This window comes from Amaranthus tricolor, chromosome 3 (genome assembly GCF_026212465.1).
Source record: "Amaranthus tricolor cultivar Red isolate AtriRed21 chromosome 3, ASM2621246v1, whole genome shotgun sequence".
NCBI lineage: Eukaryota > Viridiplantae > Streptophyta > Magnoliopsida > Caryophyllales > Amaranthaceae > Amaranthus > Amaranthus tricolor.
The window spans coordinates 24,408,859-24,435,368 of record NC_080049.1 but is presented as its reverse complement, the minus strand read 5'-3'; the positions used below and the strand labels follow the sequence as shown (position 1 = coordinate 24,435,368).

At 33.4% G+C, this 26,510-nt stretch overlaps 2 protein-coding genes across 2 annotated transcripts; one reads left to right on the top strand and one right to left on the bottom strand.

The window, feature by feature from the left end:
• The first annotated feature begins 6,084 nt into the window (after window positions 1-6,084).
• Window positions 6,085-12,337, top strand: LOC130808477 (uncharacterized). The gene is made up of 4 exons (XM_057673949.1): window positions 6,085-6,118; window positions 6,221-6,570; window positions 12,175-12,212; window positions 12,279-12,337. Exons 2-4 carry the CDS (start codon window positions 6,221-6,223, stop codon window positions 12,335-12,337), a joined length of 447 nt encoding a protein of 148 aa, XP_057529932.1. The 5' UTR covers window positions 6,085-6,118.
• Window positions 12,338-12,512: 175 nt separating this feature from the next.
• LOC130808692 (AAA-ATPase At5g17760-like) lies at window positions 12,513-23,189 on the bottom strand. Its single transcript, XM_057674147.1, has 2 exons — window positions 22,055-23,189; window positions 12,513-13,137 (listed from the first exon to the last, which is right to left on the bottom strand). Exons 1-2 carry the CDS (start codon window positions 23,066-23,068, stop codon window positions 12,679-12,681), a joined length of 1,473 nt encoding a protein of 490 aa, XP_057530130.1. The 5' UTR covers window positions 23,069-23,189; the 3' UTR covers window positions 12,513-12,678.
• Between the last annotated feature and the right edge of the window lie 3,321 nt (window positions 23,190-26,510).

Below are 26,510 nucleotides of genomic sequence, written 5' to 3'. Positions count from 1 at the left end.
GGTGTTGGTTTTTTAGCGTTTATTCACATATGCCCTTGATTATTTGTTGTTAATGATATTTCGACCGATTAAATATTGTAATTTACTTGTGAGGGTTGTTCTACTTCCAAGATGAGAACTGGTGGGGGACTGTTTGACGATGTTTCTGATGATTCGTGAAAAAAAAGATAAGAATATGTAGCTGTGTGATTTTTGCACTACTTGAAATGCTTGGCTTTAGTGGATAGGTTTCAGTTTGTGCTGATTCCTTTGGTCTTGATTTGGAGTTTCATCCAACTTTGAACTTTGGGTACGAGAGGATGGAATTTAAGTTCTCATGTTTCTCATCGAATACCTGATCTCGTACTGTTGGGATTAAACTTTTATAAACCTATTTTCATTAGTATTACTCCCTTTACTCAGGTTTGATGACTGGATTCATTGTCTTGCATTAGCATTGCTTTGTTCTTGTTGCTGGTCGCATTTAATGTCAAAACCCTTCTGTTCTTGTTGCTTTGTTCTAATGTAGATCATGATCAAAACAAAGAATGAAAATATCGTTTAGAGATAGGTATGGTCTGTATGATATGTATGATATGGGCTAAATGATCTGTATGATATGGTCATCTTATTTTAGAGATAGGATTGCATATAAAATATCATTTATCCAATCTCGATGAAAAAAATATATATATATACATATATATATATATATATATATATATATATATATATATATATATATATATATATATATATACATATATATAAATATATACATATATATATATATATATATATATATATATATATACATATATATATATATATATATATATACATATATATATATATATATACATATATATATATATATATATATATATATATATATATATACATATATATATATATATATATATATATATATATATATATATATATATATATATATATAAATATATATATATATATATAAATATATATATATATATATATATAAATATATATATATATATATATATATATATATATATATATATATATATATATATATATATATATATATATATATATGGCATGTATTGTGAATTACGTTTAGATGATAGATACTACTTACTAGATAGACTATGGCATGTATTGTGAATTGGTTATAGTTGTGTTAGAGAACTACCCACTTGTGATCATCGTAGAATTAAAAGGGTCGAGGGAATGAACGATATATTAATAGTGCAACTTGAACTTTGTTAATGATAAGTAGACTATGAAATGTATTGTGATTTGTTTAAGGTTAAGTTAGTGAGCTTCTCACCATCTTGATTTTCACTTGGAAAAGTTAGAGTCAATATGTTTTTAGGAATGTGGTTTGTTGTTTATTATTTATATTGTGGTTTGTGGTTTGTTAATTAATTATTAGCATATTTAGTAAATATGTTTATTATAAATAAGTATATATGTTTAAAAGTTGTGTATTAATTTTGTTTTGAATCAATTAATCACACTAATTAGGATGACAAACGATCGTTCTTGGATGTATGGAAGCATTGAATTGTCGGAATTTATTGATGGCGTATTAGAATTTTGTAGTATTGCGGTTGAACATCAAGTTAGGACGGGGGGAGTTGGTTTTTATTGCCCATGTGTCAGTTGTGGCAATGTATCAAAGGTAGATAGTGTTGATATCCTTAGGGAGCACATACTTCGACGTGGGTTTAGGCCTCAATATCATGTTTGGGTTTGGCATGGTGAGGAGGGAGTTTACAAAGAGAAAAGTGTTGTTGAGGACGTCAATAATGTGGCCGATGTCAATGAGGATGTAGTAGATCATGTTGATGGGTATGAGACAGATGAAGAGAATGTCGATGAGGATGTGGATCGTGTTGATGAGATGATGGAGGGAGTCGAGGATGAGTTAGGAAAACGTCCTCGTGTTTTTGACTTGTTGACAGAGGCTTCTCAAAAGCCTTTGTACCCTGGATGTACAAAGTTCACCAAACTAACAGCAGTGTTGACAATTTTTAACATTAAGTCAAAGTTCAATTGGAGTGACGCTAGTTTCACAATGTTATTAGAAGCGTTAGGTGAGTTGCTTCTTGAGGGAAATGAACTTCCAAAGTCGACATATTATGCCAAAAAGCTCATGTGTCCTTTCGGCTTAGAGTACCAAAAGATTCATGCGTGTCCGAATGATTGTGTGTTGTATCGGAATGAAAACGAGAACTTAGAAGAGTGTCCTAGGTGTGGGTTATCGCGCTACAAGCGTAAAGGGGCTCGGGATGCTAAAGGGCCCCCGGCTAAGGTATTGTGGTATCTTCCAATAATACCTAGATTCAAGCGCTTGTTTTCTATAAAGAAAGATGCGTTAAATTTGAGGTGGCATGCAGATAGGGTGAAGAATGGTCACTTGCTCACACATCCATCTGATTCTCCGGAGTGGAAGAGTATTGATAGGTTGCATAAGACTTTTGGGGATGAGGTTCGTAATTTAAGGCTCGGACTGTGTACGGATGGAATGAACCCGTTCGGCAATCTTAGTTCTCAACATAGTACTTGGCCGGTACTTTTAGTGATCTATAATTTGCCACCTTGGTTGTGTATGAAGCGTAAGTACATAATGCTTTCGCTTCTTATCTCGGGTCCTAAACAACCTGGCAATGACATAGATGTGTATCTTGCACCTCTCGTTGAGGATTTGAGAAAGATGTGGGATGAAGGCGTTTCAGTGTTTGATGCATATGCTAATGAGGAGTTCACCTTGCGTGCAATGCTTTTATGCACCGTTAATGATTTTCCGGCATATGGCAACTTATCAGGGTATAAGAACAAAGGGAAGAAAGCATGCCCGATATGTATCGATGACATGGAATCCACGTGGATTCCTAAGTGCAAACACGTATTCATGCACCATCGAAAGTTCCTCCCACGAGACCACCAATATCGTAAGAAGAAGAAGTTGTTCAATGGGGAGGTTGAGGACCGTGTAGCTCGTCGACCGTTGACCGGTTATGAGGTTTATGAACAGGTTAAGGGAGTTGAGACTGTATTTGGTAAAACGGGGCAAGTGCAAGGAGGTGAAGGCCGATTATGGAAAAAAGAATCAATCTTTTGGAAGCTTCCATATTGGAGAGATCTACAGGTTAGGCATTGTCTTGACGTTATGCATATAGAGAAAAATGTATGCGATGCCATACTCGGGACTCTCATGAACATTCCGGGTAAGACAAAAGATGTTAGGGCCGTGCGAGATTGGTTTGAATGTAAGGGTCTTCGTCCGGAGTTGTGGGCACATGTTAAGGTGAGTAAGAAAAGAAATAGAGCTGATGATGAAGTTGGTGGCAGTAAGAAGAAGATGCTTAATGACAAAGTTTATTTGCCTCCAGCTTGCTACACATTGTCCAAAGCAGAGAAGCGGACATTTTGTGAGTGTTTGTATGGCATTAAGGTTCCGTCTGGGTACTCATCCAACATGAAGAGATTTGTTAGCCTAAATGGTGAGCTGAAGTTGGGAAGCATGAAATCTCACGATTGCCATGTAATGATGCAAGTGTTCTTACCAATTGCAATCCGTGGAATACTGCCAAAACATGTGAGATATGCTATTACCGAACTATGTTCGTTCTTCAACACAATTTGTAGTAAAGTTCTTGATCCCTTTAAACTTGATGCACTTCAACTCGACGTGATTGTAACTTTATGCAAGTTTGAGATGTATTTTCCACCTTCTTTCTTTGACATAATGGTTCATCTTATTGTCCATGTCGTTCGTGAGATCAAACTTTTGGGTCCAGTTTTTTTAAGGTGGTGTTATCCTTTTGAAAGACACATGGGTGTTTTACAAAACAAGGTGAGGAATCCAGCACAACCCGAGGGGAGTATGATTCAAGGCACTGTGAGCGATGAGATTAGTAACTTTATAGCCGAGTATTTGGCCATGGCAAAGCCTATTGGACTTCCCACCTCTAGACATGAAGGAAGGCTTGAGGGAAAAGGAACAATTGGCTCCAAATCGGTCACACCTCCTCGAGAAAGCCTTCTACAAGCACACTTGTATGTGTTGCATCGTATTCCGGAAGTTCATCCTTTTTTGAGTGAGCATTTTGATATATTGCGCGCAAAACATCCTTCTAAAGGGGATAGGGCATTGATGCAGTTGCATAACAAGACGTTTATTAATTGGTTTCATAATCGAGTAATATGCGAAGAACTCAAGGGTGTATCCGAAATTGTTAAGTGGTTAGCTTTTGGTCCTCGTGATGATGTCAATAAATATGAGGGTTACGATGTCAATGGCTTCACATTTTGGACTGAGGGTCAAGACAAGAAGTCATCGTATCTACAGAATAGTGGGGTTTCTATCTTGGCGTCATCTACATTTTACGCGAGTGCGAAGGATCAAGCGCCGGTTGATGCTAAATTGGTATACTACGGGCGGGTACATGAAATATGGGAGCTTGACTACTCTACTTTCAATATTGGTCTTTTCAAATGTAAGTGGGTAGATAATAATCGACGATGCATAAAAAATGACGACCCTTGTGGATTCACTCTTGTAGACTTAGCTCGTTTGCGTGATAGTGAGGAGCCATTCATACTAGCCACACAAGCCAAGCAAGTATTCTACATTGTAGACCCGTCTGATAAAAAATGGTCTATTGTTGTACCGGGAAAAAGAAGCATTCTTGGTATAGGTGATGTTGAGGATGAGGAAGAATATGAAGCTTTTGAAGACTCCCCTCCCTTTATCAATCCAATATCAGTGGATCAAGATGATGTAGATGATGTAGATGTTGGTTATATGCGTGTAGATCACACGGAAGGAATACATTTGAATTAAGTGATTCACAAGGTATGAATTTAAAGCTTTTAAAAGTTTTTTTGGCACTTGGTTTGTTTTGCATGAAACTTTGCACAGAACACTTATTTGTTATATATTATTGTGTTGAACGTACGTATTAGAATTGTAAATCATAGTCATATTCTTAATATTACTTAGCTTATGTTCTAATATATTTCTATTCATACTCTTTCAGGTACTGATATATAATGCATCTATTCAGAGACGAAATTGTTCCCGAGATTGAGACCTCGGATAATGAGCATCGTAGTTACGACAGTGAAGAGGACCAAATTGTGAGATTCGAGCGTATGGCTGAAGACGCTCCACCTCTAGACAATGATTTTGAGACTGAAGACGCCCCACCAATGGATGCTACCACTACCAGTAAGAAAAGAAAAGGGCGAGGTCCTACGAAAAACCTCAAAGTCACGGAACCAATGCATTTGGAATACAATGCATTGGGTCAACCCTGCGGAAAATGGCGTAGGCAATATGGAAAACAAGTGGGCCTATGTATCCGCAAGATTTCCATATTGCACGCATGGAATGAGGTTCCAGAGGGTTTGAAAAACTCTCTATGGAATGATACTGTGGTAAGCAACTTTACTATTTTTACTCATTTAGTTTCATTTTAAAATTAATTTAATTGACAGTAACAAATATAAATTTTTTTTGTAGAATCTTTTCCACATCGAGAGCGATGAGGACAAGAAGAATGTGTTTCTTTCAGCTGTTGCTGAAAGATTCAGCAAGCTAGTAACTGGCTGGATTACGAAGACCCGTGCCCGTACGACCAAAAAGGTCAAAACGGGAAACGAAGGTGGAGAGCAAGCACCTTCGAAGATGCCCTACGAAATATGGGGTCACATATCGAAGAGGGATTGGGAGGCCTTTGTTGCCAAAAGAACAACTCCCATAGAAGTTGTAAGTATTTCATATTATATTATAGTTTACCAATTTGAATTTACTTCTTTTGATTCAGTCATTAAACTAATACATGACATTTGATTTCTATTGATTAATTAGGAAAAGCGTGGTAAAGCTTCAGATTCTGCAAGCAAAAGGAAGTTTTACCATCGCTTAGGCCAGAAAACGTACGATGAGGTCCGAAAAGAGTGGGTGGATGCGGGTTTATACCCCAATCAAAGTTCATCCACACCCTCATCTACGACTACCTCCGCATCCGTACATACTCTTGCTGGAGATCGAGTGCGTGATTGGTATTGCGGGCTTCATTCCCGAGATGCTAGTGGTAAATTTACCATTAATGATCCGGGAACGAAGAAGGTTGCTGATGCTGTGGTGAGTTTTGAAATTATTAAGTATATTCTTCATTTGTTTTGTATTCTTTGGCTTTGATGTACTTTTACTAATTACTATATATGTCACTTTTTATTTGAACAGATGGGCTGGAAGGAAAAAGAAGCTACGGGGGAGTTCACCCCAAAAGGCAATGTTGACGCATTGCATATGGTCTTAGGGAAAGACCACAGTGGGCGGGTAGTCGGAAAAGGAGGCGTCCGCGTGGGGTTACAGAAGGCATTCGGCAAAGAGTGTGTTGCTACTCAATCCCGAACGGCACTGCGGGAAGAAGCAGCAACCCTCCGAGCGGAGATTACGAAGGACGTTCTCGCGAAGTTGGCCACCGTGTTGCAAAAGATGGGTGCACCCATTGTGGACTTGGCAGACCTGATTGTCGATGATCAGGGAAGTCAACATGGGGATTCTAACGCTTTGGTCGAGCCAACACCCGAGCCCAGTACCCCCGTAGCACCCCAGCTCTTTACTAATACCCCCGTTGCTCAAAATCCGGAGCCAACTCCGGTGCCAGTGCTACAGGTACATAGTTTTTAAATATAATAGCACTTATTAATTTAAATTGCAACGCGTAATTAAAATTTTATTATGATGCTTATTATACTAAACGACACCATTTTCAGGATGCGACTCCTTGTTCTCTTTTGCTGCCTCAGTTAGGTGTTGCTAGTGATGGCGACTTAACTGAGGTTGCATATGGTATGGCACAGCCAAATAAAGAAGGCCAAACAGTGCATTCAGTGCCTGTTACAAGTGGCCACATCAGTGTGGCCGTGGAGACTATTGTAAAGGGGTTTGAAGATTTCTCACTCCCAATTCCAATGCCAGCATGGAGCCTTGAGAAACTATCAGACGCCCTAGGTAGTTTCGTCACATGGCCATATGCTTGGGTCCGATTCACTAACACGGTAAGAATCATTTGTACCTTATTTATTTTTATTTTTTTAATTGCATGCTCACACTAATTTAATTTTATAAATTGAAATAGCAAAAGAGTCCAAAGGGATCTTGTAGAGAGGTCGGTTCCTCAGCAAAGGTGTCGACTGGGTCAAAGTCGATGCCAAGCACTCCAATTTTGACTGATGAGGAGCTAAAAGATCTCTCTCAAGATTGCAAATGGCTGCATTATTGTGCATCTCGCATAAGTGAGGAGGACCCAATCATGTTGCCCCTGCTGAAGGAGCAATACTGCTTTTCAGAAGACCCGTTTGTAATTATTTGTCCTAGTGACATCGGGCAATTTTTGAGAGGAGAGATGCTGAACGTAGCTCTTTTCCATGTCTACATGAGGTGATGTTCATTATCTTACAAGTTAGGCATTATTGTTTAATTGTTTTAATGACCGAATTACTAACAAAATTCTCTTATTTGTGAGTTTAGTGCGGTTTACGAGGAGGTAAATTCTTGCGAACCTCCAATAAAAATTGGATGGTTTTGTCCGGAGACGATTTCGGGTAGTAAATGTAGAAATGATCCAGATGCCGTCAGAGCATACATTGAAACTGCTTTGACTAATTCCCTTGCATGTAAACACACATTCATTCTGGCTCCATATTGGGAAGAGTAAGTTTTATTTTTGAAATTGAACTTATCTTTTGATTTTTAAAGTCACCTAATCTCTAATTTGTTGATTTTAAATTTGTGCTTGTAGTTTGCATTGGATACTTCTGATCATATGTCCTTTAACCTACACCGTGCACGTCTTCGACTCATTACAAAAACCTAACAGCCTACCTCGCAACACAAGATTCAAAGCATTGTTGAATGCGTACGTAATATTAATTATTTTACCAATTTGATTTAATTAAGTGTTATATATATATATATATATATATATAAAAATGGTATTACTTTTCCCATGCGTTTCAGCGCAATGAAAAGAGTGCGTGGACAAATGGGATCTACATCCAGAGCCACATTTCCAAAATGGATAGCAAGAAAGGTACACAAATTCGATTTTATGGGTTTTGTATAGGTTTGGTCAAATGATCATGAAAAGAACACGAAACAACCACAAACACTTAAACAAAATTCTGATCTAGCAAACTGTCGACCAGCCCTCCTTCGGCTCAGCTTCTAGGAGTCCACGGGGATTGTTAGAATGGTTTTAGGACCTTGATAGCTAGATCCAAGTACCAAGATTCCATTTCCACTTTAGCCTAGGTCCTGGATGCATAGGTTTGGTCTCCACGTGTCGTGCAAGGTGGTCTGGTCACTAGTTTGATGCTGTCAATTTCGCGTTTTTATTTGTCAATTTCGCGCGTAAAGTAGGTCAAACATGGTTTGTTATGCACGAAACTTGGCACACAACACTATTTGGCATATATTATTGTGTTGAAATGCTTAGAATTGATAATAATAGTCATATGCTAGAAATTAGAAGTTGAGTTGCGATTTTATGCGTTTTTAAGCGTTTTTGTCAATTTCGCGCGTAAAGTAGGTCAAACATGGTTTGTTATGCACGAAACTTGGCAGACAATACTATTTGGCATATATTATTGTGTTGAAATGGTTAGAATTGATAATAATAGTCATATGCTAGAAATTAGAAGTTAAGTTGCGATTTTATGCGTTTTTAAGCGTTTTTGTCAATTTCGCGCGTAAAGTAGGTCAAACATGGTTTGTTATGCACGAAACTTGGCAGACAATACTATTTGGCATATATTATTGTGTTGAAATGGTTAGAATTGATAATAATAGTCATATGCTAGAAATAAGAAGTTAAGTTGCGATTTTATGCGTTTTTAAGCGTTTTTGTCAATTTCGCGCGTAAAGTACTCAAACTTGGTTTGTTATGCACGAAACTCGGCACACAACACTATTTGGCATATATTATTGTGTTGAAATTCTTAGAATTGATAACAATAGTCATATGCTAGAAATTAGAAGTTAAGTTGCGATTTTATGCGTTTTTAAGCGTTTTTGTCAATTTCGCGCGTAAAGTAGGTCAAACATGGTTTGTTATGCACGAAACTTGGCAGACAATACTATTTGGCATATATTATTGTGTTGAAATGGTTAGAATTGATAATAATAGTCATATGCTAGAAATTAGAAGTTAAGTTGCGATTTTATGCGTTTTTAAGCGTTTTTGTCAATTTCGTGCGTAAAGTAGGTCAAACTTGGTTTGTTATGCACGAAACTTGGCACACAATACTATTTGGCATATATTATTGTGTTGAAATGGTTAGAATTGATAATAATAGTCATATGCTAGAAATTAGAAGTTAAGTTGCGATTTTATGCGTTTTTAAGCGTTTTTGTCAATTTCGCGCGTAAAGTAGGTCAAACATGGTTTGTTATGCACGAAACTTGGCAGACAATACTATTTGGCATATATTATTGTGTTGAAATGCTTAGAATTGATAATAATAGTCATATGCTAGAAATTAGAAGTTAAGTTGCGATTTTATGCGTTTTTAAGCGTTTTTGTCAATTTCGCGCGTAAAGTAGGTCAAACATGGTTTGTTATGCACGAAACTTGGCAGACAATACTATTTGGCATATATTATTGTGTTGAAATGGTTAGAATTGATAATAATAGTCATATGCTAGAAATTAGAAGTTAAGTTGCGATTTTATGCGTTTTTAAGCGTTTTTGTCAATTTCGCGCGTAAAGTAGGTCAAACATGGTTTGTTATGCACGAAACTTGGCAGACAATACTATTTGGCATATATTATTGTGTTGAAATGGTTAGAATTGATAATAATAGTCATATGCTAGAAATTAGAAGTTAAGTTGCGATTTTATGCGTTTTTAAGCGTTTTTGTCAATTTCGCGCGTAAAGTACTCAAACTTGGTTTGTTATGCACGAAACTCGGCACACAACACTATTTGGCATATATTATTGTGTTGAAATGCTTAGAATTGATAACAATAGTCATATGCTAGAAATTAGAAGTTAAGTTGCGATTTTATGCGTTTTTAAGCGTTTTTGTCAATTTCGCGCGTAAAGTAGGTCAAACATGGTTTGTTATGCACGAAACTTGGCAGACAATACTATTTGGCATATATTATTGTGTTGAAATGGTTAGAATTGATAATAATAGTCATATGCTAGAAATTAGAAGTTAAGTTGCGATTTTATGCGTTTTTAAGCGTTTTTGTCAATTTCGTGCGTAAAGTAGGTCACACTTGGTTTGTTATGCACGAAACTTGGCACACAATACTATTTGGCATATATTATTGTGTTGAAATGGTTAGAATTGATAATAATAGTCATATGCTAGAAATTAGAAGTTAAGTTGCGATTTTATGCGTTTTTAAGCGTTTTTGTCAATTTCGCGCGTAAAGTAGGTCAAACATGGTTTGTTATGCACGAAACTTGGCAGACAATACTATTTGGCATATATTATTGTGTTGAAATGCTTAGAATTGATAATAATAGTCATATGCTAGAAATTAGAAGTTAAGTTGCGATTTTATGCGTTTTTAAGCGTTTTTGTCAATTTCGCGCGTAAAGTACTCAAACTTGGTTTGTTATGCACGAAACTTGGCACACAATACTATTTGGCATATATTATTGTGTTGAAATGGTTAGAATTGATAATAATAGTCATATGCTAGAAATTAGAAGTTAAGTTGCGATTTTATGCGTTTTTAAGCGTTTTTGTCAATTTCGCGCGTAAAGTACTCAAACTTGGTTTGTTATGCACGAAACTCGGCACACAACACTATTTGGTATATATTATTGTGTAGAAGTTGTTAGAATTGAAAATCATAGTCATATTCTAGAATTTACGTGTTAAGTTGCGATTTTATGCGTTTTTAACCGTTTTTGACACTAACATCTATTTTCTCTTAGTGCTTTCAACAACCTTCTGGGTCCGTTGATTGCGGCTACTACGGGTTGAAGTTCATGGACGATATTATTAATGTCGTGAAGGAGGTTGGAGTCGAAAATATAGATGCCGTAAGTATTTGTTACTTTCTTAATTAAATATATTATTGGTAAAATCTAATGTTTAATTTCTATATTAATCTTTTATTTTAATATTATATATAGGTTTTAAACGACATTCCGAGGGAAACACGCCCTTTGAGAAGTGAAGAGATGCGCGAATTAAAAGACAAGATTGCCGTGTATCTTGCTAATATTTGTCCTTGATAAATTGTAATTATAGTATAGATTATTTTTTATACTTTAATGTATATATATATATATATATATGTACGTACATAATATTATATTATATATACGAGCGAGAGTTTATTATTACAAAGAGATTAATGTTGATTATCTGTGATTGTATTATTATTGCATTATTAAAAGGATAAAAAGGAAAATAAAAAAAAAAAATATGCTATTTGCTGCGGTTTCGCCACGACCGCAGCAATTAATGGGCCAATTTATTTGCTGCGGTTCCTCCCAATGACCGCAGCAATTAACACACACTTTTTGCTGCGGTTTTGCCCATGACCGCAGCAATTAATGCAATTTTTTGCTGCGGTTTATAACCGCAGCATTTAAAATAGGCTATTTGCTGCTATCACAATTGCTGGGGGCCAAAACCGCAGCAAATAATGGCAAAAAAACCGCAGCAAATGAGGTTTTTTCCACTAGTGTCTCTATTGTAATTCTCCATATTTGAGAGTTCTTTGAACTCATTTGATAATATAAGAGATACTACACACCGGAGGACGTAGCCTAAGTTGGGTGAACCTCGTTAAATCTTTGCGTCGTTTTATTGCATTGCTTTCTCCTACAAACATCGATATTATTGATAGCTTAATTTGTTTGTCACAAAACCTCATACTTTCGATCTTGGCAATATTGGAGTTTGAAACACATTGTTTGAACTCTAATATAACATCGTTTTCAATTTCAATCCTTCTTCTTCACAACAAAAAATCTTTAAGCATCACACATCATAAACAATCCACCATGAAAACCTTCAACCTCACTCAAACCACACTACAACCACCGTTATAAATTTGACAACCACCACAGTATTTCTATATTTTTGCATTGTTGATTTATTTTGAAAAAGAAAAATTTTTAGATCTTGATTTTTTTAGTAGTTTTGAATTTAAATCTTAGTTTTCTTGCTCATTTGAGATATTTGGGATTACTTATGAGTAATGATTTTACGGATCTTAAAATTTTAATTTGAGTTTTTTTTGATAGATTTTGATTTTTATTAGGTGGCGGTGGTGGTGACGTGGGCAGTGGCGGCAATGGGTGGCAGCAGTTGTCGTTGTAGAAATTAAGATGCTGATACACAGATTTTTATTCCCTTAAATATTTCCCTTGGGGGAGGGTGGGGTGGGGTGATAATTTATCTCCAAATATGGAAGGAAAATTTACTCCCTTTTGTCGATGTTTTTTCCTCCAAATCCCTCCTCTCCCGTTTTATATCCAAATAAAAGATATATATCCTTCCAAATTCATCTATTTCTTTATCCAAACATAATGTAAATATATGCTTCTATTCCTTTATCCAAACATAATGTAAATATATGCTTTAAAATACTCGTACTAGCTTAAATATCTACTAGTAATTACTAAATGATTTGGAAATATTCATCAAATTAATATTGAAGTTCATGCATTTTCATTTAGACGAGTATCATCAACTACAATATCATCTTCTCCTTCATTAGCCACAACAATTTGTTCATTATTATCCATAATCTCCTTCTTCTTCCTAAGTAGCTTTAAAACACCTTCAAGTGCTTCATCAACATCTTCAGATCTCATCAACTCCTCAGCAACTTGAGCAGGAGTCGCGTTCACCATCTCGATCTCAATCATCCTTTTGATTTCCTCCAAGAGTGGATGATTGTCATCATCCTTCATTTCTAAGTAATTTGAGGCTAAGATTTGAAAACTTGTGAATGTTAAATAGGACATGTGAATGTGCATGTCCATTCTCCCTGCTCGTAATAAAGCAGGATCAAGTTTTTCTTTATCGTTAGTTGTAAAGATTATGATTCTTTCATCTCCACAACTTGACCATAGTCCATCGATGAAGTTTAGTAGCCCAGATAGTGTCAATTGCGTCTGCAACCATTTATTAAAGTTCGATCAACATTGGAGCTAGCCAAAAAAATATGCTTATATGAAAGTGTGATTACATGTATATTAATTAATTTGCTATTGGACTTGTACACAAGATGTGATTTACACAATAGAAGAGTTTATTGCACACAAAAATTGATAAAGTTTTAGTTTTAAATTTATTGGTAATAGAATGAGTAACTCGTAAAGCTTATATGATATATTAGTTATTCTCTCACTAATTTTGATTGCATGTAAATTATTATTTAACATATATTTCAATATGAAAATATTTAGTTTTGATCGCCATGGTTTAGTTCACTTTATAAAAAAAAAGTAATCAATAAAGAAAAATATAATCAGTAAAAATTAGTTTTAATTAGTAAAATCACTTATTATAAGTAAAAATTAATTGCAATAAGTAAAATCACTTATAATAAGTAAAAATCAATTGCAATAAGTAAAAATCAGTTACAATCATTTAAAATTTATAATTAAAAATAATTTAGAATCATTAAATATGAATATCAATTAGTAAATCAGTTTAAATCAATTTCAATCGGTAAAATTAAATATAATTATTAAAAATTAGTTGAACTAAACAAGGCCTAAGTCGACTTTAATATATTTATAAATGTCATTACTTATACTCCCTTTATTCTTTTTAGTTGTCCTATTTTCTTATTTGGGCAGTTTATCTTTCTTGTCCCATTTTCATTTAAGACATGTATTTTTAGGTGGTCCCTCATTTTCTTAATATTAAATATACCTAATATTACACATGAGTTTACTATTTTAAGTGGTTCCCTCATTTTCAATATTAAAAATAATCAATATTACAAATGAGTCTACTATTTTAGGTGGTCTCCTCATTTTCTTAATATTTATGTCTAAATTAAAAAAGACAACTAAATTAAATTAAAGGGAGGTTGGCCGGGCACCATCCCTACCGCCCTTATAATTTTCGCCTCTAGTAAGTAATCCCGAAAAAAGGAAGGACAAACATGTTCAGCTAGAGTTATGCTAAATAAAATTGTCAATAAAATAAGAGTTAATTTTTTCTCTAGTTGATTTGATTATCTTAACTCTTCTTGATAATATATAATGATGCTTATATTTTAAGGAAACAAATAGTAGAGGTAAAATAGTTAAAATATATATCGATTTGTCTAATCTATACCATAAGGTATGATTAATTTATTACATTAACTAATAAACACCATTTAAGAGAATTTTCTTATACATTATCTTAAAAATTGTAAATAAGAAATGAAAATATTTATGAAAATCATTTTAAATAAGATAGTTAATTAATAAGGTATAATTAATATCTCTTATGTCACATGGTATAAAGTTAGATAAACCAAGATTTATAAAAATACTAGATAAAAAATTGGATATACTAATATTTATTTATATATATGCACTAAATAAAATAGATCTAATGAACTAAAAATTATTGATACTAGTATACTCTAATACTAATAAATAAAATTCCCATGTCCCATTTAATTTCTTCCCAGTTATTATTTTTATCTATCTCTAACTCTCAATGAGTGGCCCGAATTATATTTTCAAATGTGACACTACCGCTTTTACTTCTTATAATTTCTCTTTTATTTTAAAATTTCTAAGTAATTTAATTCATTATTCTCTATTTTTTAATTAATCTCCATATTAAAAGTAAATAAGGAAAAATAGTTTAGACCAAAAATAAATCATCTTCACCAAAGATTCTAAGCATAAGCTAACTCAATCCAATAAATCAGAGAGTAATAAGAATATCCTATTTTCCACCTGTTTAAATTAATATGAGATAAACAAACAAATATCCGAAAAGATGGAGAGACAACCGGCCATCAATTAACACCCGCCATAATTAATTAAAGAAATGAATAACACGACACACGTATGAGTATGACTAGGCATGGCCACGGGGCGGGTTACCCGGAACCGAACCGGTCCCGAACCGCTTGGAACTGGAACCGTTTGCGACAGGTTCCGAACCGCCCCGAACCGCGAAACCGCCGGAAAAAAGTTGCCGGAACCGTGAAACCGCCGGAAAAAACCATCGTGAACCGGGTAAAAAACCCGCGGTTTGGAACCGGAACCGGTCCGGGAGAACCGGTCCAACGGTTCCATGGAACCGGTTCTGCAACCGGTCCGGTTGAACCGGCTCAACGGTTCTGTGGAACCGGAACCGGGACCGGTCCGGTTGAACCGGCCCACCGGTTCCATGGAACCGGTTCGCCAAAAGTTACCGTTTATGACCGTTGAACTAGCCGTTGCATTTTTCATTATTCTCTTAATTCTTTAATTCTTTAATTTTTTATCATTTTCATTCACAACTCATCTCTTCTCCTACTCTCTCTACTTACTCTCTCTACTTAATTCTTTAATTACGCAATTATTCTCTTAATTAAATAATTAGTCTTTTAATTATTTCTTAATTTAGTTAGTTACATAATTAATTATTTATTTATTTCTTAATTCTATATTTCTATTATTACTTCAATATTATCAATCATGTCTTCATTTTTGAAAAAAGCCACAAAAAAAGTTACTAAAGTGGCAAAATCATTGGGAGGTTCCAGTTCGTCCAAAAGAAAGGCCACTTCTACTCCGTCGGTATCAACAACACCTTCCATTAGTAATTATAATTATGAACATAATTATCCGGAAGGGTACGACCCGGAGTTACATAATTATGCAGAACAAATGGAAAGAGAAATACAAATTGATGAAGAAGAAGAACAAGAAGAGGAACCAACGACCCCAATTGGGATAAATATATCTCGACAGTCATCAACAAGATCACATGAAGAACAAGGAGAACAACAACAACAAAGACAAGCTCGTGGTAAACGAGTCAATTTCCAAACTATCGGTTAGTTTTATAATTTTATTCTTCAAATTAATTAAACTTTAAATTATTTATTTATTTAATTATAGTTTTATAATTTTAAATTATTTATTTAGATGAAGATGAACCAGTAAGACAACCTTTTCCGGCAATGCCACCTCCTAGTGGTAGAGCTGTTTCACATGTGTGGTCGTATTTCACAAAAGAACCAACCGAGAATCCAGATATTTTCTTATGCACTTGTCAAATTTGTGAAAATCAAGGACTAAAGCCCTTAGTTTCATACAGTTTCGCCAGAGGTAAATACTTTTTAAGTTTTTTATACATACTGACATACATAATACATTGATACATTATATATTCATATTTTATAAACATTTATTTATTGTGTTTTGTGAATACGTGTTAGGTGGTGGTACGGGATCTTTTAACAAACATTTGGCATGATTGATGAATTTTCTAGGTATGTAATTTGTGATGAATTGCCTTTCAACCACGGTGAAAGTAGGGCATACGAGCGTCTCAATAGAAAAACTTTGCAACCACAATATAGAGCAATCCCTAGGAGCACTTTTAAAAGACGTACAATTAAATTATACGAATCAATGCGCTATGAATTAGTTGAAATGTTTAAATCGTTTAATGGTAGGGTTAGCATAACAACTGACATTTGGTCTGCTCCCCCACATTTAGAACCTTATATGTGTGTAACAGCACACTGGATAGATCGAAATTGGATTATGCAAAAAAGAATAATTGCTTTTGAGACAATGCCAGAAAGACATACCGGTAAAAACATAAAATATAGATTAGTAGAGATATGTAGAGAATAGAACTTATTAGATAAAATATTTTGTTGTTCAACTGATAATGCAACCGCGAACATTAAATGTATAGAACTTTTGTTTAACGAACCTGCTTTTAGTTTAATCCTTGGGGGTAGCTTATTACACATACGTTGTTGTGCGCATATAATTAACTTATCTTGCCAAGCAGGCATAAAACAATTAAGCGATTTATTAGAACCAATTAGGGATATAGTGAAATGGCTTAGGATCGGAAAGATAAAAAGACGATATAAACAATTATGTGACCAATACCAACTTAAAAAAGTGTATTGGTCATTAGATACTCCTACACGTTGGGGCTCAACCAACGATTTATTAAGAAAGGCGATTGCTTATCGCCCAGTAATAACACAACTATATAGTGAGTGTACAGATAGTTTCATAGCTGATGACACTTGGGAATTAGCTATAGGTGTACATAACATATTAGAAGCGTATGACCACGCGACTAAGATTTTTTCTTATGTTTATGAACCGAACGTTCACTTAGTAATAAGTGAATGTATTACTATTTTTTATCATCTCCTTAAATATACACATGAAGATACTAACCCAAAATTGAGGCCGATTCTTGCAGATATGATGGAAAAATGGCAAGCATATTTTACCGATTTTCCTTATATTTATGGAATCGCAACCATTTTGGACCCACGTTTTAAAACTGAGGTCCTTACTAAAGTAATAGGATTTTATTACCAATCGTTAGATCGCCCGTCTACTGATGTACATAATTATGTAGGAACATGTAAAAAATATTTAGCAGAACTCTATGATTTTTACGCTAGTGTATATAACCCGAAACGCGATATGTCTAGGCGTGCTAGCGTTTCGGCACGTCCCTCTTACTATAATTCGGTAATAGTTAACATAATGACTCAAGATGATAGTTTTGTAGGATCATCTTCTTCTTCCTCGACCTCATATTTAGAACTAGATAGTTATCTTAAACACCACTTTGAAATAGACCAAAGTATCTATGATATTTTGGAGTGGTGGAAAGAAAAATCTGTTAAATTTCCCATTTTATCGAGAATTGCAAAGGATATCCTTGCAATTCCCGCGTCAACAATTGTGTTGGAGTCTGCTTTTAGTGCAGGTAGAAGAGTTTTGGACGAAAAGCGATCTCGTCTTGCTCTACATAGTATTCAAATATGTGTTTGCAAGAAAGATTGGGATCAAGCGGAGATTCGAACACAAGGACTAAGGAATGATGATGATCAAGACGACGATGATGATCCATGGATGATGATGGATACATCTGCATCATCGTCAGGAGGAGAGTCAGCGGAAGCATCTAATCAACCACATGATGATGACGAAGACGAATAGGATCAATCCGACAAACAACAACGATAAATCAACATTCAACAACTATAAATAAAAGGTATGACAAAGAACTACGTGGGCTTTGATTCCTTCTGGATACGTAGGCAGCTTAGTATTCATTTGGGTACTAGGTTCAAGTCCATTTTCTCCCTCTTTTTTTATTAATCATCTTTATCGACATTATCATTGATTCGTTTCTTATTAATTTATTTTTTTCATTCTTTTTAGTAAATATTTCAATAACGATGACAACTTGACATGCAATGAATTCGCTAATAATCAAGTAATCATCAAAGGTACGTCCACGATATTATAGTATTTTTTTATTATATAAATATTTAAAGAAAAAATAAAAATGGAACCGATGGTCCGACCCGCCCGTCCCGTGAGTTGGAACCGCCTCATGAACCGCCAAGGAACCGCCCGGAACCGGAACCGGAACCGGAACCGTTCGCGACAGGTTCCAAATGGAACCGGAACCGGGTGGAACCGGAACCGGATGGAACCGGAACGGAACCGGACCAACCCGGACCGTGGCCATGCCTAAGTATGACAATAAGATCCCACTATCAATAAAATAGTTGCTCTTTTTAGTCCGAGTTTGTCAGTGTTAGAGTATATAACATATCCTGGGCTTTAACCATCAGTTTAAGCTTCTGGTTGAGTTGGTTTCTTGACATGGTATCAGAAGCCAACGTGAGAGGTCACGGGTTCGAATCTCAACCACCCCTCATTTAAAGTGGAATATTCAGCGCCTATGCGCATCCATACTTCTAGCTCAATGGGGTCTCGTGTGAGGGGGCGTGTTAGAGTATATAACATATCCTGGGGCTTTAACCATCAACTTAGAGTATATAACATATCCTGGGGCTTTAACCAAAAGCTTTGGTTAAAGCCCCAGGATATGTTATATACTCTAACAGTCAACACTTGTATTTAAATTCGTCTATTTTACTATATATATTTTTATTGATGCATATTATTTATGTGTATGGATTTCTGTCTTTCATCCTTTCGCAAATCATGATTGTAATATCTATAAGCAAAATACAAGTATGATAAATTAATAATAATGCTATTTTATAATGTTTTGATTACTTTTTCTAAGATTTTTTTTATTTTCTCTTATTTTTAATCTTATTCTTACAAATTAATTATTCTTTTATATTTTCTAAATAACCGTGAAATAAAGTGCTATTACAAAAGCAATTATCTCGTGTTTTCGTGGACGTAAAAAGAATATAATTTATTTATGATGGCTAAAACTACACCACCTTCATTACTAAAAAGGCAAAAGGTAAAGCACGCTTCATATACAGACAAATTGTTGCTCTATTATTTACTTCTATTTGTCCATCAAAATTAATAACCAACGAACATTCGTAATCCAACTCATCATTTTTTTCTGGTTTGCCATCAAATTACTTCTTTTTTTTAAAAAAAAATTTGTCTGTCGTATAGAAAGACCTTTTAAGGTATATATAACATCGGCACCTAATAAAATTAACGGTAGCCAAGCATCACCATGAAAGGAAAACCCATTGGTAAGTGGATAATGTTAGTGACCACTAAAGCCGTCTAACAATAAATAAAAAAAGTCCTTAAAATAGACGTAATAAATAATATTGTTTTGTATTAAAAACCTTAATAACGCATAATATATAGCGAAAAAAATATAAATTTTACTTAAATTTAATTTAAATTATTATTAATCGTACATTAAAATTTATTTATTAGGCCCTTAAAAATTTAGGGCCCTAGACAATAGACGATTTGCCCTTCCTAACCGACGACCATGGTGACTATATATCATAAATATTATATATTACTCCTTCCTAATCACTATTATTGTCTCATTTTCTTTTTCCACTCAATCTTATGTATTATTTCAACTGTAATTATCTCTAATTATGCTTGATTAAAAATATCAAAAGTTGATATTAATAAAAATTACATTGACAGAAATCAATTAAGATCTCATTTGATATTTTTATACCTTAAAAATTAAAAATAAAATACATAATAAGAGTAATTGATAAATAGTATTAAAGGCAAATAAAAACAATAATGTGAATAGGAAAGAGAACAACACAAGTTTTTTTTATGCTAACTGCATGAATCAGATTTAATTTTATGTTGATTAAGCAAATATGCATAAATGGATGATTAATTACCAGATAAGTTGTATTCTTGGATCTATGGTTAATTAATATTGTCAAACGATAGCAAACAATTTATATTTCTATGAAACCATATACCTCGTTATATATAGTAATATGTGTTGGTTAAGTTGATAAGAGATTTGCTATGTGACAACATTAATTCAATTTCAAGTCTCACTAAATAATTTTTTAAAAATCTAAAAATAATACTTACCTATTTGCATATTAATCGATATTTTTAATAATATTATTGATATTATTTTATTTTGTTCTAAATACACCTCTAATATTAGTTATAGGTTACACTAAAGGTGCACTTTTCTACCTTGAGGTCAACTATTCTAAATATGATGTCTATTTCTCACAAATAGATTAGGAGCAGATTAAATTGAACAAAAACACTTGAGTGGAAGTGACAATTCACAGCTCTACAAACGAACTAAAAACAAGCAGAGGAAATACAAAATCTTAATTAAACTATCTCTAATCCAAAATCTACAATTTGCGGCTACAAGCCTACAACTATTAAGCCGCTAAATTTGCCCACACTGTTGCCCAATACTAAATGTTAGAATGTAGGAAATGAGTTGGTCGTCGGATTACTCTCAAGTTTATAAAATGACATATATTCTTTTTTTCGATGTGAAACAACTCACATGTGAGTAATAATTGACACTTTAATATTCCTTTTATATGTGAATGTCCTTAAAATTCTAGCTTACTAAAAGAATTACAAACTTCATTGGGAATAAAAATCTAATTTAAGGCTTCTAAACCAATGGTAAAATTAAATTCCTAGTCATATAGACCCAACTCCCAAGAACAAATTAAGCTCTGATGCCTTGTTAAAATGGAGAAAAAGTAACCCACATATGTACTGCAAAGAAAGTTAACAACGAAAATCAATTACGAATTGTAGGATTTACTCCTCAAGTTTAGAAAGTTAAATTGAGTAAATTTCTTCCTTTTTTTGATGTGAGACAACTCACATATGGATAATAATACTCCTTTTAACGCTAAACATGTCCAATATATTTAAGGAAAACTATATAGAATAATCCAATTTTTTTATTGATTTTCCTGTAGTAATCCCAATTATTGATTAATTATGAACAATTTCAATTTCAGGGTCAATTACTGATTAACATAATGACTTTTTTTTAAAAAAAAATAAAAGTCACAATCACCCTAATAGGACACATAATTCATATTCAGTTCAAAACGAATATTTAAATTAACCAAAAATTTAGCATTCTTTTTACCATATGAAAATGTTAAAGCTCAGAATCACCATGTGGATTTATTGTCTACCACGTGAAAAAACCAGATATTCAGGATCACTACGTAGAATTTTCCAAAAATTTTAAATTTTTTTATAATTTGATTTTGTATTTACTTTTTTATTTTTCTTTTGCAAAATGATTGTTGAGTACCTTAATGCATTTTTAGCAATTGAGATTATTCATGTTTATTTAAAGGTTGAGATTATTCATGTTTATTTAAAGGTTAAGATTATTCTAGAAAAGTCAGTAAAAAGTAAAATTATTCTGGATAATTTAAATTATAAAAAGTTTATTTTTTCTAACCTGTTTTTACTATAGGCGTCTTATGCCAAAAACTGATTAAGATCAAAGGCCAACAAGGATAAAAAAAAACAATAATTCAAAGCTTTAATTAGAAAGTCGCAATTAATTAGGAGATAATTTACGAACCGTACGTACCTGAACTTCTTTTTTTTGTCCATTCTCCTTGTTACAATTCTTACTGCGATTTTGAATACCGATAGTACAATCAATATCTTCAATCACCAATATAGACCGATTAGCCGTAGCAAGCAACAATCTCCTTAAATCAGAATCCTTAATCACACTCCCCAACTGCAAATCATATATATCAAAGCTTAAATAATTTGCCATTGCTGCTATTAAACTTGATTTCCCAGTCCCTGGAGGCCCATAGAGCAAGTATCCTCTCTTCCAAGTCCGCCCGACCCGTTTATAAAACTCTCTTCGCCTCACAAACCTATCCAAATCCTCTATTATTGCTCTTTTCGCATCCGGATCCATCGCTAGGGTATCGAATGTCGAAGGATGCTCCAAATTTGTTGTATCCCAATACACATTAAACCTACTCCCTAATGTACACAATCTTAACATCCTCTCTTTATCTTTCATCGATTTTGACGTCGCCATTACAAATTTCAAGTAAGAGTTAATAACTTTATCCTTGAACTTCTTATCGAATTTTAGTTCGAAAAATCGGGTTTCTCCAGATGAAGATAATAATCCATCATCATCATCGACTGTTGAAGGTGACCGACGTTTGGTATCACGTTCCGTACATAGAAACCGCCATCGAAGGGGGATGTTATCGAAGGTATCATCGATGATTTCCCCTGTTTCGAAACGGATTGTGAGTGATTTATCCTTTGGAGACTTGCTAATTTTGAGGCGATCCGTTGAAGGATTAGTGACTTTATTGGAAAGGTAGAGTTCGGCGGCTGTGTATATTTCGTTATGGCCAATGCCAGTGGCGGTAGTTTCTTCGATAACGAGTGTTAGATCGTTGGAACGGCGTTTGAAAAGGTGGTGGACAAGGTTGATGATGTAGTTGCGGATTGGAGGAGGGATGAAGTCATGGAGGATTGAACGAAGGAGCATAAGTAAGGCGGATAATGAGGCGTAGGCTGAAAAAAGAGATGTTACGCTTGGTATTTGGGATTGGAATGAATACATGTTGGCTAAATTTTATTTATTTATTTTTTTCTAAAGAAATTTTTGTAAGACTATATTTTGGATGGGAGTTTAGGAGGAAGTATTGTGGTTTACTTGTGACTTCTTGGAAATGGTATGTCATGTAAGGTATGTAAAGACAATATATATATATATATATATATATATGAATAATTATGATACGGAAATTTGGGGTGTGGTCTTTTCTTTTTTCAACGACTTTTCTACACACATAACATAACACATTAGATACCCCAAGGTCCCCAATAAAGCAAGGGCGAATGTTCCTTTGTAATTTCAAACTTAGACCCTTAGTATGTCTTCACTACAAGTGTTCGTCTCATTTGCTATATGCACAATATTTGATTCACTTATTCAATTTTTAATATTTTTAATTGTGCATAATTAAAAATTATAAAAAATTAATATGAATAATCCTTGCATTGACATAAATCTAACAAAATTTCATTTGACTATGTTAATAAGAAATGAATAGTGTCTAAAAAGCAAATAGAACACTTATGATGAATAGGAGGAATATAAATTTTGTCTTATTTTCCTTTTTAATTCATATTTACCATATATTTTTATTTTTAGCTAAAATCACACTTTTTAAAAAATTTCTTTCACATTTTAACTTATATTTTTATTTTATCTGCGTAATTCTTCCACTTCCTTTTAAAATATTACTCCATCTATTCTTTTTTCATCCCGTTACTTTTTGCACAATTTTCAAATTAATTTTCGAATCTAAATATCCCAAGATCTCACATGATATATTTTAACTTCTATATATCACTCAAAAATTTGCGTTAAATTTCTCTCTCCTTAAAGTGGAACATTCTAAATGAGAAAAATATTAAAGAACAAGAATAATATCAATTAACTCACTTTGAAGTATTACTTTATCTAATAAATATCACTCTTTGGTATAACATTATTTAATTTAAAAAACTCTCATAATTTTTAATTAAATAGTGCTATTTTAAAGGGATAGAGGGAGCAATATATGATGTATATGCTGCTTATTTTAAAGATGTAAATAAAGTATATATTGTTAAATTAATTTATATATTGTATAATCTTCATCAATGCCCGTATGAGATCATGGCCTCCATCAAATTAGTGCTCAAAAGTTTTGTATTGTTTTAATTTTGATTTTGTAAATTAGAATATTTTTTATTTGTGTTTATTAATTTGCTTTTTGATTTCAATATAGTGTTTGTCTTTGAAACTTGTTTTTTTGTTAGGTAAATTTAAGATAGTATCAAGTCAAAACATTTAATTTTTTCTATTTACAAAATATGTAATTTAACAAATAACTACTACTTCGAAAACTTTTTCAACCATGATTAATTTTAATTTCAGTTGAAAAATTGTTCTGGACAAGAATTTTCCAAATTTCGAATGCAAAGATAATCGCTAAAGGTGTAAATTCGATCGAGTGTTTGAGCAAGTTTCGCATATGATAAATATCTCGATCAATTTGGATAAACTCCTATGTGTATGTTAATATATTGACAATTTGATTAAATTTTTTATATACTGGTTATTTTGAGTGGAGTGGGATCATGCACAATTTCAAAATAAATATAAGAACTTTTGGGGGAATTTTTCCACTCAATATACCATTTTTTTATAATCCATACATCTCCAAGAATTACTAGTACACTCCAATTATAATTTACAAACTTTTGGGGGAATTTTGGTAGTGCAGGATCAGGTTACCAATAAACAAAGAGAGGATCCTAAGATATTGGTCACACCTTTTCCATAAAAAATACGCCGGCCCAATAACATGTACTTTGAACTTACGTTGTGCATGATGTTATTATGTTTGTTTTTCAACTTAACTTTTATGATTAGGTTATGGAAAAAAATTACAATTTTAGAAAATGACCGTTTTTATAGCTGTAGGACTTAGGTGTATACATTTTTATTTTTAACATAAAAAATAGGGATAATTTACATGACAACAACGTGTTTATAAGATTAAATTTTTTAAATATTTTTTACATCGTAACATTAAATTTGTCTGCTTATATTTTCGGTAACATTATGAAGCTAAAAACGTTAAAGTAATATTTAAGTTTATTTTTTCTAATTCCACTAAGACATCAAACTTCAGTAACTTGTCTTCCTCACTTCTTGAACTTCTCTTTCATGCATTTATCTTCTATGTACACTTTTTCCCTTCATTGTAATCTAAATTTAGTATAATTTTGGGTTGTTGTTGGGATTCACAAATTTTTTTTTTCTGCAATTTGAGTTAATTTTTCATAAATTTTGATTTTTTTCAAGTTTATTAATATGTGAAAATTAGGGTTTGTTCCTAATATTATATAAATGCTTGTTATTTGAATCTTTGAATATGTTTTATTTACTAGTTTATGTTGAAATTAGGGTTTAATTGTAGTATTTTTAATGTTTACATGTTTTTTGATTTTGATTGTGTCTTTTATTTACTAGCTTATTGCGAAAATTAAAGTTTTAATTTGCTTATGTATTTGATTTTGATTAACAGATTAAGTGAATCCGTGGTGTTAAGGTTTAAGATGAATATCAACAATGGTGAATAAGGGCACTAACAATGGTGGATTTCAATTTGGAGAAGATGAACTCACCCTTAGTGTGATAAAAAGGTAATTCCCTAAATACTTAACTTCTGTAAAAATTAGAACAATATAACTGCGTCCATTGATAAATGCAAAAACTAGGGATGGCAATGGGTCAGACTCGGCTCAGATTATACATATTTCGACTTTGCTCCAGATTTTAGTCTAACTTTTTTTTTCAGTCCACCTCCACTCGGAGTCAGATTATGCATACTCTAAGTTTGCCCTGACTCGGACTCTCGGACCTCCAACGGAGTCGGATTATTATCAAACTTTATCATTGTGATATTGTACTAATGATTTAAAGCGTATTAAGTTAACAAAATATATTTTTCAAATACAATTTAACAAAAAAAAATATGTACTTTGAATTCAAGTTTAACATGAGAAATATTCCTAATACTACAATTTAACAAAATTTTCTCGCATTTTAATTTGGCGTATTTTATTTTTCTTGATCTGATTTGTCGTATTTTGATTGATTGATCTAAATAAAAATACCAAGTAGTTTTTCAAAATCGAAAATTACAATTAGTATGAAAGAGAGCTTGAATTAGTCACGTCCAGAGTTTTAAAGGAAAAAAATATTGGGTTAAAAGTCAAATTCAAAGTCGGATTTCTTTCAGGGGCGTCGGAGTAGGGTCGGAGTGTCGGATTTTTAATAAGGTCCAACTCTGGTCCGTCTCTAACTCGGATTCGGATCGTGAAGTCGGAGTTGGAGTCGGATAACCTTTTCCTCATACTCGAATCGCATTATTTTCCTCGGATCGAGTCGGACTAGGGTCGGATTCGGACTGAATTGTCATCCCTAGCAAAAACATATTGCTACT

Coding starts and splice junctions, on each gene's coding strand:
- LOC130808692 (XM_057674147.1), bottom strand. CDS start 23,068: ATGTATTCATTCCAATCCCAAATACCAAGCGTAACATCTCTTTTTTCA. Junction 13,138..22,054: donor GACAAAAAAAAGAAGTTCAG/GTACGTACGGTT, acceptor AAATGGTTGCAG/ACGCAATTGACACTATCTGG.
- LOC130808477 (XM_057673949.1), top strand. CDS start 6,221: ATGGGCTGGAAGGAAAAAGAAGCTACGGGGGAGTTCACCCCAAAAGGC. Junction 6,571..12,174: donor TTGGTCGAGCCAACACCCGA/GCCCAGTACCCC, acceptor TTTAAATCTTAG/TTTTCTTGCTCATTTGAGAT. Junction 12,213..12,278: donor ATATTTGGGATTACTTATGA/GTAATGATTTTA, acceptor GATTTTTATTAG/GTGGCGGTGGTGGTGACGTG.